At 42.0% G+C, this 15,826-nt stretch overlaps 2 protein-coding genes across 8 annotated transcripts in view; one reads left to right on the forward strand and one right to left on the reverse strand.

Annotated features, from left to right (window-relative positions):
- The window catches only part of PAX6 (paired box 6), a 29,583-nt gene extending 20,642 nt beyond the window's left edge, over positions 1-8,941 (forward strand). For all 7 annotated transcript variants that reach the window (XM_059406467.1, XM_059406458.1, XM_059406441.1 and 4 more), the window contains 6 exons: positions 2,753-2,911; positions 3,496-3,578; positions 3,817-3,967; positions 4,064-4,179; positions 6,968-7,118; positions 7,847-8,941. In XM_059406467.1, the coding sequence (XP_059262450.1) occupies positions 2,753-2,911; positions 3,496-3,578; positions 3,817-3,967; positions 4,064-4,179; positions 6,968-7,118; positions 7,847-7,932 (746 nt within the window). In that variant the 3' untranslated portion in view covers positions 7,933-8,941. The remainder of the gene's footprint in view (positions 1-2,752; positions 2,912-3,495; positions 3,579-3,816; positions 3,968-4,063; positions 4,180-6,967; positions 7,119-7,846) is intronic.
- Positions 8,942-13,832: 4,891 nt separating this feature from the next.
- ELP4 (elongator acetyltransferase complex subunit 4) overlaps positions 13,833-15,826 on the reverse strand; it is a 243,466-nt gene continuing 241,472 nt past the window's right edge. The window contains exon 10 of the mRNA XM_059406558.1: positions 13,833-14,469. Coding sequence (XP_059262541.1) covers positions 14,338-14,469 — 132 coding nt within the window. The 3' untranslated portion in view covers positions 13,833-14,337. The remainder of the gene's footprint in view (positions 14,470-15,826) is intronic.

Genomic DNA, 15,826 nt, shown 5'->3' on the forward strand with positions numbered 1-15,826 from the left:
CCCCCCCCCCCCCCCCCCCCCCCCCCGCAAAGGGCTCTCTGTCTCCATTGACTTTCCCTACCCCTTAAATGTCCGTTCTCAAATGAGTGCCACGCCTGCGTTCCTGTGTGAGAGACAGCGAGACAGCGAGAGATTGGGGGGTGGGGGGTGGGAAGGAGAGCATGCAAATCTCCAAAGTTTTAAAATTAGGAAAATGTCAGAGAAGCAAACCAGAGTAGAGAATGCTATCTGCGGGGGTCTCCTGAGGGAAACCTGGGCAGCTTTGTTTAATTGGTGAAATCAAAAATGCCCAGAAAAAGGGCTGGAGTGGGCATGAGTGACCTGGAAGGCACGAATGACCACCCTGGGGAGATAGGATTGTGCTCTCTTCAGCACCCCAGTCCCTAAACGTCGCATGGTGGGAGATTTTTGTGTTTTCCATGAAGAATAATCCACAGGCCTAGTTTCTAGTTAACTGGCGAAAAGGGGCTATTTCTGAAGTCTTCCCCATTCGTTGAATCTGAAATTGAGGGGGTGGGGTCTCTTCTTTCTTTTCACTTTGGAAAGTCACCTGGAAACTTGGGGCAGTAAATTAGTACGGACACTTGTGCCCACACTTGTGAGTGCAGCGTCTCCCTCCGCTAAGTAGCCTTCCCCGACCCCCCACTTCTCTGAAGTAGCGCAAGACGACCCAAGTAGAGCCGGTCTCTGTAGTAATTGTGTATCCCTTGTCTTCCTTTTCTCCTTTCTCTCCCTGTCTTTCCTCTTGCCTCTTTTCCCCCTCAGCACTTTTTTTCTGTCCTTCTACCTTTCTGGTCTCTGTCTCTTTGAAGTCTTCTTTCTTTCTGCATCTCTTTCCACCCCCTCCTCCACCTCTCAGCCCACCCCCTCGGCCCCCTCCTCCCTCCCTGATTCCCTCTTCCACCCCAGACCTGGTCTCCACCCTCCCGGCCTTCCCCATCCGCCCCTCCCACACAAGCCCGCCTGGTCCCCATCCACTATCCTTGCCTCCCCACCACCCCCCTGCTCTGGCCCCCCATCCACCTTCCATCCCCCCAGCCAAGCGCCCTAAATAGCATTGAGGCGCCCGCTCTTCGGACAGTGATTAATGATAGCAGAGCAGAGGGGTTAACACACTTCACTGAAAAGTCTGTTGACTGGGCTTCTTGTAACACAATGTGGCCCGCTGCACGCCTCAAGAGAATCCTTTTGTTGTCCGCGCTCATTGTGGCCTCAAAATTCTGCCCACGAAAGTTTGCCAACGCTCCTGCCCCAGGAGTTTAATAGTTTCCCTTACTCGCGGGGCATTGTGCGGCGCTGAAAAGCAGCCCCTCGCTATTCAAGTGTTGGTGGTCATCTCAATAGATCTGCAAGGGCCCATATGGTGGCCAGTGCCGATGAATCCGCCTGTTTAAATGGGGGAGAAAGTTGGGGTTTTAAAACATTTCAAAGTTCCTGAAAAGATCCCACTAGATCCTGTCACAATTCCCTGAACTCTTTGAAGGCTCTGCCTATTGTCTCCTGGTTATAAATGATATTCCTGGCCAAGTCGATTCCCACCAAGGCGTCCCTAGAGGCGTGCCCCCCCAACACCCGCTTCCCCCCCCCCCCCAAAGTTCTAGGATGGTGGGGCACAGCCCCTGTTGGTATCCCTTGGGAGCCTCGGGACCAAAGATCCGGGACCCAGTCTGCAGTGGCCCTGGAGGCCCAGTGAGGGCTGAGTCCTTCCTTCAGACAGGCCCTGGCCTCAGGAGCAAGAGGCAAGGCAAGAGACAGCTAGCCCAAGTGTACAGCTTGCCCTCCAAGCAGCAAGGGAAAACAATAAAACTTTCCCCTGTTTAATGATAGAAATTACATTAAAAGTGGTGGAAATGCCCTAATTAAAAATGTACCACTTAAATGATATGCCAAGGATTCAGCTGCAGCATAGCATATTTAGCTAGTTAGTGAACTCTCTACTATTTCTTTTTTAAAATTACACGTTAAAAATTTAAAAGAAATCTTACTTTTCTCTGGTGCAACACATTACAAAGAATGGACAGTCCTTTTATCTAAATATAAAATTCCATTTTCAGCAATTATAGCCTGTTCTTGGTGATGATATAATTACAGCTGTGCTCGTAATAGGTGTCAAGGCAAAGCGCACTCATACAATAGTTGAATAAAACTGCAGAACAATGCGAGCATTTCTAAATTCACAACCTTTAAAATGAAATTGACTGTGCAGAATTCAAATAAAAACTAGATAAATATTTTTTTTAAAAGATTACAAGCTTGGTTTGGTTTCTTAATAGCATTTTCTACAAACCTATCAACATCTAATTGATTAGATAGGAATTACTGATTATAGATCAGCTGAAATCTTGAACATCACTCTTCTATTTTCCCAACAGAGCTATAGGTAAATAAATTCTGTAGGGAAAGGGAACTGAGCGAGGCATTTGGGACTCAAGGTTAGTTATAAGGGATCATTTTAACTGGAAACTTCAGCGCTTGTTTCGTTATTCAAAGACATGCTACTTTGCAGTGTCTATATTGTACAGTGTCTTCTTGACAAAAACAGATAAAAAGATACAGACTTGGTTTAAAAAGTAGAGAGAGAAAGAAAGATAATGTATGTCATTGATGTCTTATTAGGAGAAGGCTGACACTTAAGTGACCTAGGGAATGTCTTGGTGAGCCTGTCAGGAGGGACTGCTCTTGGAGTTTATGGCTACACCCGGGCTCCAAGTTATTCCAGATTTCTCTCACTGTCCTATTCTTTTTGTTCCAGATGGCTGCCAGCAACAGGAAGGAGGGGGAGAGAATACTAACTCCATCAGTTCCAATGGAGAAGATTCAGACGAGGCCCAGATGCGACTTCAGCTGAAGCGGAAGCTGCAGAGAAATAGAACATCCTTTACCCAAGAGCAAATTGAGGCCCTGGAGAAAGGTGATGGAGTTTTTCAAAGTAGAGAAGCAGTAAATCAAACTAAATGCCACATCTTCAGGACAAAGAGCTAAATTTAGCCGGGGCCCTTTGCATAGAGGACTGAAAAGGTTTCTTTTTTCTTTCTTTCTTTCTTTTTTTTTTTTAACCCTGGGCATCTTTTCAGTGTGTGTGTGTGTGTGTGTGTGTGTGTGTGTGTGTGTGTTTTCTCTCTTCTTTTCATGTACCAGTAATTCAAAGACCAAGAGTCTGACTTCTCATAAAGAAAAAAATGATGATTTGGCTAAGTCAGGCCACAGAAGGGTACTCGAATGAATGTCATTCTGAAGAAAATTTAACTTAAATTTAAAGAAAATTTATCCAGTGGGATAGCTCTTCCAAGTACAGTCCATAACCATGGTACTGGCATTTTTTTTTTAAGATTTTATTTATTTATTTGACAGATAGAGAGGTACTGGCATTTTTAAGGGAAGTGGTTGGAGGTGACAGAAATGGAGAGGTAGGACCCAGGCTGAGCTTGGTTGACACACACTTGGTTGGTTTGTGAAGTTCTGGCACAATGTGGAAAACTCCACTTCCTCTTCCAGAGTTTGAGAGAACCCATTATCCGGATGTGTTTGCCCGAGAAAGACTAGCAGCCAAAATCGATCTACCTGAAGCAAGAATACAGGTACCCAGGGCCGTGTGGTTTCATTCTTTGTGATGCCTCCCATTTGCCCTTTCTGGACACAAAGGTGCTTAGTTGTAAGGAGCGCTATTCCTTTCTAGAAACTGTGAAGGATTCACAGTCTGCTAAATGATTTGCTGCCCCTGGGGGATGGGGTGTGGGGCTGGGGAGCAGTGGAGGCAAGGGGGGGAAGGATGGGCTGGGGTAGGCACAGGCCTGACCTGTTCCATCTGATTTCCAGGTATGGTTTTCTAATCGGAGGGCCAAATGGAGAAGGGAAGAAAAACTGAGGAACCAGAGGAGACAGGCCAGCAACACCCCCAGTCACATCCCCATCAGCAGTAGCTTCAGCACCAGTGTCTACCAACCGATCCCACAACCCACCACACCTGGTAATTTGAATATTCATACCAGTCATAAATACGCTTCACCTGCTTGCCCTGGCCCTGCCTCTCAGCATGACGGTCTGTGGTGTCCTCCTCCTGCAGTTTCCTCCTTCACCTCGGGCTCCATGTTGGGCCGGACAGACACCGCCCTTACCAACACGTACAGCGCCCTGCCGCCTATGCCCAGCTTCACCATGGCGAATAACCTGCCTATGCAAGTAAGTGAGGCCGCTGGCTGCCTGCATCCTGGGTGCCTGGGAGAAGAAATGAGGGGGTGGTCAGGGCCTGCAAATCTCACTGGCTGTGCGTGCACCCTTGGGAACCTTCCCAGGTGCGGTGATTGTCTTTACCAGTCAAGTTGTTGTTGTTGTTGTTGTTGTTTTTAACAATAATATTATTTTCTTTAAAGATTTTATTTATATATTTGACAGAGAGCAAGAGAAAGAACAGGAGCAGGGGGAGTGGGAGAGGGAGAAGCAGGCTACCTGCTGAGCAGGAAGCCTGATGCAGGGCTCGATGCGGGGCTCCATCCTAGGACCCTGGGATCATAACCTGAGCCGAAGGCAGACGCTTAACAACTGAGCCACCTAGGTACCCTACCAGTCAAGTTAAACAGCCAATCCAGTCTTTCAGTTGGACTGATGGATTGATGGATGGCCACTCTGAAAAAACCATGAAAACCAAGTTAATCTGCCTTTTGCTCAGAGAGGATGTTAGCTTGAAAATGTTGGGTGGGGATGGGGCATGTTTTGGGTACCAGAAAGTGGAAATAATTCTGGCACGTTATTAGATAAGAAGGGCTGAGAGCATACCTACATTTGGGTTTATGTTACTCTGTTCATATTAATGAATACATACGCAGTGGACCCATTTTGGGTATTATTTAGAGTATATGTGATGAACCAGTGAGGAAGGAAAAAAGGGTCAGAAATAAGATTTGTATTTGCATAGTGGGATATATGGAAAGAAACAGTGAGTTTTCTTCTGTATTTTACAATAAAAAATGGAATAGAGGTATTTGCTAAAAATTGAGCACTTCTTGGCCATGAATTACGTCATGAGTTTGTGGCACGCTGGCTGCCTGGATACACTTAGGTTCCAGCCTGCCTCTCCTCTCAGTTCTGCTTTAAATGGTTATCTGCTCCTACATGTGCGAAGTCCTGGATAGACTACTAGCCCTTTCTGATGGAAGTTACATGGGGCAGGTGGGGTGTACTACAACTTTCGACCTGGATGGATTCTTGATGGGAAAAAAAAATTTTGGTCTTCTGGTGGGCCTTCTGTGGTGACTTTGCCAGGACTCCTGGAAGATTCTGGGCGGTGTGAGATTGGCCAGGCTGAGCCCCTGCTGGCAACAGTGCTGGGGTTACACAGATGGAACCCTCACCCCTGAAAGTCTTTTGATGAATTTGAACTCCAAATAATAACAAAATAGATGTTTCACAGTCTTCAGGCCAAAACAGGAGCAGCTACATAAGCAGCTTCAGAGGAATTTATTCACATGTTGATTTTTATTGCATCTGGATATTAGTAGCCGTAGTGCAATTAATGTATCTTAAGGGATTAACGGCCCATTGGTTGGTATTACTACAACTGCTTTGGAATTTTCCAGAAGTTAGGTTGCCTAGAGGAAATGATTTTGGGAATTAGAAAAAAATGCAAGCTGAAATTCTGGCAGGGCCCTCAAGGCATGCTTGCCTCTTTGAACCTGATGTTCCAGTCATGCTCCGACTTCCATAGGGCCGCTGAGTGTCTTGTTTAGTTTTGTAAATTATAGTGACATCCAGGTTTCTGCCAAGATCACAAAATTTGTATATGAGAAAACATTTAGAAGCAGTTCCACGGGGGCTACTGTTCTATGAAGGTTGTTTCCGCCTACTGACTGGTGTGGGGTCAGTTTATTGCAAACACTAACTTTAAAAAGTTACACAACTTCCATAAAACAAAACAAACATACATTCATGAAGCATAACAGAAATTTAAAGGTTATCAATAGTTCTACCTTTCAGAGAAAATTTGCTCTTTGGATTTTGGAACTGGGCGGGGGAGTGGGTTTTGGTCTGTCTGTCCATCAGTTCATCTCGTTGACCATAATCTTCAACTATCTTACAAGAGGTGGGTGTTTTCCACTGAACCCTCTCTACTGGGTCACCCTTACTGAGAGGGTGAATCTTGAAATGTTAAACATTTCTGCAGTTTGCAGAACAGAGTAGTGCTATCATCTCCCTTCTTCTTGGCATTATGTTTCTATTAATTCATCCCAATCTTGTTGCCCTGGCATAGCTCTACATGAGCTCATGAGGGATTTTGTGTCAGTTCTGTGTATTTCTTATTCACTTAGGAGAAAGGTTTACTTTCTCAATTGAGTCCAAACACTCAGAGGGGAGCAACCCAATTTTATGGATAGAATCTCATCTGGGTTTTTAGGTCTATAAGGAAGTCACAGCTAATTTTCAGGATGGGGCTTAGTATTTACTGATACTTCTGACCATTTTAATCTGAGATCATTACTGATCTCCCTCTTCAAAGAGTCTTTAATCCCATGAGTCCAACCATGAAAGGCTCCCAGGGTCTCTGGAGCAGATTTTCTAGAGAACTCCTCCCACATGCTTGAGATACAGGATGTGGTCGTCACTAGATTCGCAAATAGATTGGATTTGCAGGAGAGGGGGTGTGTTTTCATGGAAGTCCTCATGCTATAGCTTCTCTGCAGATGCCAACAGAGGTCCAAGATGCAAATGGACAAAAACCTTATTAATTTTATGAATAGCATCCACCATCTAGCTAGATAGCAGTACTTTGGGGCAATATTTACTCTAGCGGTGGTCAGTGGAAGGACTGGTTGGAGGCCCGATTGCCAGGCTATCCTGTGGAATTCCAGTAGTCTACATGAGGGCATCTTTAATGATACAGCTTGTTGGCACAGTTCCTGGGGAGGGGAGAGCCTGGGGATGTGGCCGTGGGATGTGCTTCTCGGTAACCACTGGTTTGCCTTTCTCCTCTCAGCCCCCAGTCCCCAGCCAGACCTCCTCGTACTCCTGCATGCTGCCCACCAGCCCTTCGGTGAACGGGCGGAGTTATGACACCTACACCCCCCCACATATGCAGACACACATGAACAGTCAACCGATGGGCACCTCGGGCACCACTTCCACAGGTGAGCCGCCGCCCCCTGCAGGCTACGCGGAGGTGGCCTTCACAGCTCCTTTTGCCAGGTGATGTCCCTTCGCTCAAAGTGAACCTCCACAGAACCTCCTGGCCTCGTGTCATGGTGTGTTTTAACTCTTTGCTGCTCGCAAGTTTTCTCTGGGGAAAACTGATCCAATGGGGGAAATTCAGTCAAGCCAGTTAGTAACCTGATCCCATGTAGATAGAAAGCAAAGTTGTTTTTCCTGAATTTGGTCACAGACAGTGTGTATGAAGGCAAGGCCTGAGAATGTAGGTTCTCTGAAGAGAGGTTATTCGCCAGAGCTCAGTGGTGAGGGCCCGAGTGAGCGAGCAGTGTGGTGAGTGTTGTCCCAAGACTTCTCACCTTCCCAGCTCTTCCCTGCCTTTCATTGGAGATAAAGAAGTACTACAAGGGCTTTCCAGAGATAGTTATATTGGTACAGTTCCAAACATACAAACAAATGGAGGTTTGTTTGTTTTTGTTTTTTTTTTTTTCCCCTCCTTTTTTGTGTGGGAGGACTTGGGATTGAATAGATACGTGGAAACATGTTATCTGGTTTCTGAAGGTGCTACTTCTGTTTGTGTATTTTTTTTTTTAAATACAGTTAGAACGTTAGAGAGCATTAGAGTTTTGTTTTTTTTTAACCAATAATTCATACTCCATGCTTATCTCTCGAAGGGAATTTCTACATGGCTATTTCTCTCATCCACTTCTAGGACTCATTTCCCCTGGTGTGTCAGTTCCAGTTCAAGTTCCTGGAAGTGAACCTGATATGTCTCAGTATTGGCCAAGATTACAGTAAAAAAAAAAAAAAAAAAAAGGATATATTGTGTTAATTCAGTCAGTGACTATGTGGACACAACAGTTGGGCGTTCAGGAAGGAAAGAAAAATGGTTGTTAGAAGCACTTCAGTTCTGCAATTGTGTCCTGTATTGTACCACTGGGGAATGGACTTGTAACAAGGACCTTTGTATACAGAAGGCACGATATCAGTTGGAACAAATCTTCATTTTGGTATCCAAACTTTTATTCATTTTGGTGTATTATTTGTAAATGGGCATTTGTATGTTATGAAAAAAAGAACAACGTAGACTGGATGGATGTTTGATCTGTGTTGGTCATGAAGTTGTTTAAAAAAAAAAAAAAGGAAACCATGATCAACAAGCTTTGCCACGAATTTAAGAGTTTTATCAAGATATATCAAATACTTCTACCCATCTGTTCATAGTTTATGGACTGATGTTCCAAGTTTGTATCATTCCTTTGCATATAATTAAACCTGGAACAACATGCACTAGATTTATGTAAGAATATCTGTTGGTTTTCCAAAGGTTGTTAACAGATGAAGTTTATGTGCAAAAAAGGGTAAGATATAAATTCAAGGAAGAAAAAAGTTGATAGCTAAAAGGTAGAGTGTGTCTTCGATAAAATCCAATTTGTTTTATGTCAAAATGTAAGTATTTGTCTTCCCTAGAAATCCTCAGAATGATTTCTATAATAAAGTTAATTTCATTTATATTTGACAAGAATACTCTATAGATGTTTTATACACATTTTCATGCAATCATACGTTTCTTTTTTGGCCAGCAAAAATTAATTGTTCTTAGATATAGTTGTATTACTGTTCACAGTCCAATCATTTTGTGCATCTAGAATTCATTCCTAATCAATTAAAAGTGCTTGCAAGAGTTTTAAACTTAAGTGTTTTGAAGTTGTTCACAACTACATATCAAAATTAACCATTGTTGATTGTAAAAACCATGCCAAAGCCTTTGTATTTCCTTTATTATACTATTTTCTTTTTAACCTTATAGTGTGGTGTTACAAATTTTGTTTCCATGTTAGATTATCACTCTAAACCAACGGTTCCTTTCATACGTACTCTAATTCGTAAAGAAATAATTCTTATCACTTCATTAATTTGAGATGTGTTAGGAAAAAAATTCCCCTTAAAGCTATGTGTAGATCTGTGCCCATCTGTACCCACAACATACATATAAAACGGTCACATTCCCCAGCTAGCCATTTCGTTCAAAAACTCAAAGTCTAGAAATGATTTAAAAATGCAACAAGCTATTAACTAGGAATTGTCTTTGGAATTAGGGCTGGCATTTTCAATCTGGGCAGATTTCCATTGTCGGGCTATTTCAACAGCGATTTCACTGAAGTATATTCAAAAGTAGATTTCTTATACAAGACTCTCTGAAAGCTGTCGCCTTTCTCAAATAGGTCCTCTCCCTTTTCTCTCTCCCTCCCCTTTGCACAAGAGGCATCATTTCCCATTGAACCACTACAGCTGTTCCCATTTGAATCTCGCTTTCTGTGCGGTTGTGGATGGTTGGAGGGTGGAGGGGGGATGTTGCATGTCAAGGAATAATGAACACAGACACATCAACAGACAACAACAAAGCGGACTGTGACTGGCCGATGGGAGCTAAAGGCCTTCAGTCATTGGCAGCTTAAGCCAAACATTCCCAAATCTATGAAGCCGGGCCTATTGTCGGCCAGTTGTTATTTGCAATGAAGCACAGATCTGATCATGTTTAAAGTGGCGGCACGCAGGGCAGGAGTGCTTGAGCCCCAGCAAAGGATGGAAAAAAATAAGCCTTTGTTGGGTGAAAAAAGGCCCGTCCAAGACTTTTCTTTCTGTCTGCTCTGAGCAACATATAAGTCAATACAGATAAGTTTTCTTCTGCGAAGTTCAGTCAGAGGCTGGGGGTTCTGGCCGTCTAGATGAAATGCTTGCACAGGCAGAATGCTCTGGGGACAAAGACACACTTGCACTGAATTGTACTCTGCTCTTTTGTTTTGTTTTGTTTTGAATCCCCAAAGGCAAATGGTCAGAAATATAGAAATTAATTGGAGGCTTTAAGAAAGAGCCTTCTTGTTCAACATCCACTCTTTTCTGGTGAAGGGCTTCCTCCGGAACAGATAACTGTGATTCATCTCTGTGGCATGCTGCGTATTAATCATTTTATTCCACCAGAATTGCTGCACGTCTAGAGACACCTTCCTGAGTTGATTGCGGTGTTTAGGCCTATGTGTGCGCGGCTGTGGATTCAGCGGCGGTGTTCAAGGCAGGCTTGCACACTTCGGCAGCGTGCACACGGACACACGGTCGTCGCACTGGCCTGTGCACACACTTCTCATCTACCTCCTGACCTTGTGCAGTGGCTACTCCCAGGGGAGGGCTGCGTGGTGTGGGCTGCAGCTGCTGGCTGGCGCGCTTCTTCCCTGCGAGGAGGGACACTTTCCAACTGGCTCAGATGGGGGCCAGGGTCAGGCAGCCAGGCCTGGCCCACGGCTCAGTGGTGCAGAGAGCACAGGCTTCAGAGACCTGGGTGCTGAGCTCTGGGTGCCGGAGCTGGGGATGCGAGTGGGGGTAGGGGTGCAGTGCTGTGGGAGCCGAGCGGCTCAGTGCGCATGGGCGCTTGGGCACGTACCGGAGTCTTCCGAGGGTCAGGACTGCCAGGGAACAGCGGCTGCTTTGCCTTCTGCCCTCACCCCAGGGAGAGGAGCTGTCCTTCCAAATGGAGCTCCAGGCGCTCCCCGGGGGGACCAGCATGGCAGGCGCCGTGCGGAAGCAGAGCCCTGGAGGTGGTGGCCTTTTACTCGTTGTCGTTGAAATAATTTATTTTTATTTATTTACTGATAGGTATATTTATATATTTATCTGTGAGAACGCTGCGGGGAACCTTGGATGCCATCTTCCAGGATGGTGACCAAAATACCCATCTGTGTTGTCCTCAGTAGAATCACAACACTCACAGCTATGATTTTTCTCCAGACTTGAGGGACTTAAGGAGACCCGGGGAACAAAATTAGAGCTGAGTGTTTGAATAGAAAACAACCAAATTACTCTGAGTAAAAAACCTGTTTTTTGCTACAGTGAGTTTCCAGAGTATTCGCCACACCCTCCCAAGCTGGGCCTCCTAACTCTTACCTGGTCAACAGCTTCTTGATGTGGCTCATACAATCATTTCTGCCTACCTTGCCCTCCCCCCCAACAGAAATAGGTTGCCTCAAATTCACTTACATAGTAGTAAGATTTCTCTTCGTTTTGTGAATTTTTGCCATCTTAGAATGGTGTCTATATTCTTCTCCTTATTTCGTTTTGCCTTGGGCTTTAATTTTAACAAGATTTAAAAAAATGCTTTCCTTCTCTCTATAGTGTTTGGCTCATGAAGGCCAAACACAAATGCTTCCCTTTTCTGTTTCTCAAGAAAAAACCTCATCTGTAGCATTTTGGGGGGGCGGGGGGAGTTGCCTGGTCCTGACATGATTTCACTGCTCATTTTTAAAGTTCAAAGTGCAAGTACTTAGGGTTAGCATTAAAGTTTGATGGCGTTGACGGTGACTATTTTTGGAAAGCATTAACAGGATGTTTTAGAAATGACATTCATAATGGGCTCTAAAGAAATGAATAGCACCCCCCCTCTCTTTTGTATGTGTATGTGTGTGTCTGATTCTTTAAAATTAAAAGACAGGGAATTGATTGCCTGCAGAGTGTTGCTTCCTTTTGAAGTGTTTTTGTGTTTTTTTTGGTCTAGTGTTAGTATTTGCAGATTCTGGAGGTAGAGACAACAAATAAATGGAAGAGGAGGAAGAGAAAAGTAGAAATTGTCTGGTGGCTACTAGAAAGAAATTCAGAAGGTCTTAGAACCTCAGCACCTGAGAGCAGGGTGCGGTATTCAAAATATTTACCTCATGTTAAAAAAAGGCAAATCTAGTGTAAGAAATGAATACTAGGTAGGGTTATGAAGTTTTAGAAATAAAAGATATGAGGACATTTCAAATACTATGTCTGGTACTGTTATTTGAATATATCTTTGAGAGAAGTTGATGACTGAGAAAAAAAGTCTATTAATGGAGTTCATAATGTATCAAAAATGGTCTGTATACCTACGGTAGCATTATTGAAGACCACTATTTTTGGGTAGTAAGTTATTAGCTTACCGATAATTGGTAATGTTTCCAGAAGAAAGGAAAATACATTTTTAGAGTGGGTTTTTATCAGAGGAAAACAAAAATATACATCCCTCTGTAGCTTCTTTTTGCAAAGCCTGCCTGGGGAATCAGGACAACAAAGCACCTGGATCTGAGTTTTGGAAAGCCCAGCTACAATTATTGCTCAACATGCACTTTTACTGAGTTTGAAAAGTTTCTTTTATATTTAAAATAAGGGTTCAAACATGCACATTCAATTTTTATAGTATTTAGCTATTTGCAAAGCATATATTAACTAGTAATTTGGTGTTAATTTTATAGACATGGTAGCCAGGGTAGTAAATCAATGATCTGTTAAGTATTTTTGATGAGCGATTTACATATCTGATGACTTCACATTTCCTTTTCAGAGTCAAATGCTACATAATTGTTCCGTTGTGTGTTTGTATAAAATGAATCACAACATGGTAAGAAAAAGGTTAGAGTTATTAAAATAATAACCCAACTAAAATATTCATTTGAATTTATTCAGATTGTTCATAATGCTTTGAAAGGACATAGCAAAGCTTTTGTGGAGTATCTGCACATTATTTATTATCTATGGACTAAATTGATTTTTTGAGGTTGCTTTAAATTTTAAAAGCACCTTTGCTTAATATAAAAGCCCTTTAATTTTAACTGACAGATCCATTCTGAAACTTTATTTTGAAAAGAAAATGGGGAAGAATTTGTGTCTTTCGAATTAAAAGAAGTGAAAAAAATAAACCAGACATTCTAAAAAAAATAGAAGAAACCTGATTTTTAGTACTAAAAAAATAGCGGGTGACAAAATAGTTGTCTTTTTGATTTTGATCACAAAAAATAAACTGGTAGTGACAGGATATGATGGAGAGATTTGACATCCTGGCAAATCACTGTCATTGATTCAATTATTCTAATTCTGAATAAAACCTGTATACAGTGTGTGTTTATGCTACAGTGGGTTTTTTTTTTAAGTGACTGACATTCATCATATTGGTTAGACAGTTTTAAAAACCTAGTCTTTGTTTTCTACAATGTTGTCAAGAACAAATAAAGTATAATTTGTGGTGTATTACAAGCAAACTGCTTAAAAATGCTAGTTATAACTGCTTCAAAATTTATTCTAACATCACTGAAGATGCATTTTAGAAATTCAGTTTCTCCTAATGGACGTTAAGCAGCTTTTTAAAAATTGAGGTTCTTTACTTAAATGCAAGTCACTTTCTAACCTTCATTTTTGTCTATTTGTCAAAAGCTTTGAGAATATGGACCTATGATTCAAAAACCTAGTGTTTTATATGAAAGCCGGTTTGATGTGCTACCTACCTCCCCAGTACATGTCTGTATGGTTATAAATGTGCATACACAACCAACATCTCTAATTCACAAAGGGCTTACCTGGTGCAATGGAAATCTGAGTTAGTTTCAGTTTGCTACTTTGTCTCAGACCTGTGTTCTGTAAAAATCTCTCACCAGGCTTCAATACATGCTTTCCCTTAGCGTTAATGTAGCTGTCAGTTTGAATTTCAATCCTGAATTATGTCTGTTGACGTAATTTCATAGTGCTGACTTTGATTGTTTAGGATTACTAAACAGAAGACCATCAACTTCTTTTTCTATGCTTTCTGTCACTCAGGTTCTTTATTAACTACTATGGTTAGACTACTGATCTTTAATGGAATCTTAATCCCCAAATATTATTTTGTATTCATCAATTTAATAACAGGATGCATAAATGCAAATTCATTTTATTATAGTCTTCACACATATTAGCAAATGAGTTTTTCATTTTACAAAAGCCTTAGTACTTTTTTGGTGGCAAGTGACTTTTTCAGAAATCAAGAGAAAATGTTTTTTATATACAGTTATGAATTTCAAGCTATTTTTTTACACTATGTGTTGTAATATGCACTTAACCATGAACGAAGTGCCTTAACACATGTACACTCATGACCACTGTGAGGCATTTTGAGTTTCTGACATTTTATTTAAAAATAAAATTATCTGCTTTCTCTAAATACAGCATAAAACAAAATTTTAAAATGAAAGTAGTTTTGCTGTACTCTTTCTGCACAAAAATTTGGGTAAGGAAAATGAAGAGTGGTGGCCTCATTTTGCAATCCTAACTGTTTTTCAAGGATGGGAGGGTCAAATCGTTAAGAAAAATATTTACAGAAGCTATTAGCAATCATAATTAGGGTGTCCTATAATTCTGCATGCGACGACGAAGGAGGGATCGCTAGAAGTCCAGGTGTTGCTTGCCTCCGGCCATCATGCCACAGCCTGGGCCCAGAAGCTTGGAGGATCCTGCCAGATCCTGTTTGCTTGAGCGGCTCACTGTGTCTGACAAGTCTGGAGGCAAATGCAGTCGCTGTGGCAGAAGATTTCGGGAGGAAAGAAAGAAGAGGAAAAAAATTAATTTTGCTTTAGCTAGCACACTTCAGAATACAATATTATGCTCTGTTGATCAGCATTTAGTCTTGCAGATGAAATTCCTGCTAAAACAGTTAGTCAGACTGAGACCCAATATAATCACATCTTCTTCCTACTAGGTTTTACAAATTCTAGCCATCACAGACACCAGACCAGGGATCTTAGTGGAACGTTTCCAGAGTCCAAACCTAAAGACATTAAAATTTCTCTCATTTTGGTCAAAATGAAAATACGTAAAAGCACAAATAAAGGCGTACTTGGAAAAGAACACTGTTGTAGTAACGGCGGGGTTGTTTGTTGGCTTTGCTTTGTTTTTGCCAGGGCTCCAAGATGCTATTTTTAAATTGAATGTAGCTTTTCAAATGTTTGTTTCCCTTTGTCTATTAAGTTGACCTGATGATTCTATTTCAAAGCAATACTTTCTTTAGGAACTTACAATTTTTGTGGAACTGTTGATATAATGAAAAAAAGATACCAATCAAAGGATCAATATTTTTTTATATCCTCAGATAAGTCAGCTATGACGTCTGTTTCAGGTCTTGGTAAGTTTGTTTCTATGCATGACATTGGTCATGTTTTTAAAAGTAAAGGGTGGCTCTGAACATCTCCCCTGTCTTAACCATTTTTCTGCAGATAGAGGCTGATTCAAGCAGATGCACGAACTGACCATAATTGTACAACGGTTCCTGTAATCGGGGAGAAATATTCACATTTCAAAAGAACTTTTTTGTTTTTCCAAAGGATCTCTATCAAATTCCTTTAACAACCAGTGCCCCCAGCCTGTACAATTTTCACAAAAATCCTAACTCAAAGGAACATGTCTGTTGGTTGAGGCACAGAGTGGGTGTGGGAGGCTAAAGGTAGGTGAGGTAGGATGGGGGTGTCCACTGATGACTAGCCAAGACCTTGCAAGAGTGAACTGACCTGGAGACAACCTAACTGAAACCCTTCATTTGGAAAACTCCTTATAATATGGGGAGGGAGGAAATGAGAAAGACAGAACCTTTATTTGGGGGGGGGGGTCAAAATACTGTGATCCATTAGCATATGTTCTGGAGAGTTTCTTTCCTGATAACAGGCTTCTTTAGTGCCATGTAAACACAAGCTGTGTGAAAAGGATCAAAATATTTTAAAACATTAAAGAAATTTATGACAATACTCTTCCTTCAGTTTGAGGTACTTAGTTTTTACTACAGACATACCTAGACTGGAAGACCCTATTATGGATCTATGACCAGCAAAGATGTCAGAAAGGTCAAGAAAACACTGTCATATCCATACAGTAATATCTGCGT

Source organism: Mustela nigripes, chromosome 1 (genome assembly GCF_022355385.1).
Source record: "Mustela nigripes isolate SB6536 chromosome 1, MUSNIG.SB6536, whole genome shotgun sequence".
Lineage (NCBI taxonomy): Eukaryota > Metazoa > Chordata > Mammalia > Carnivora > Mustelidae > Mustela > Mustela nigripes.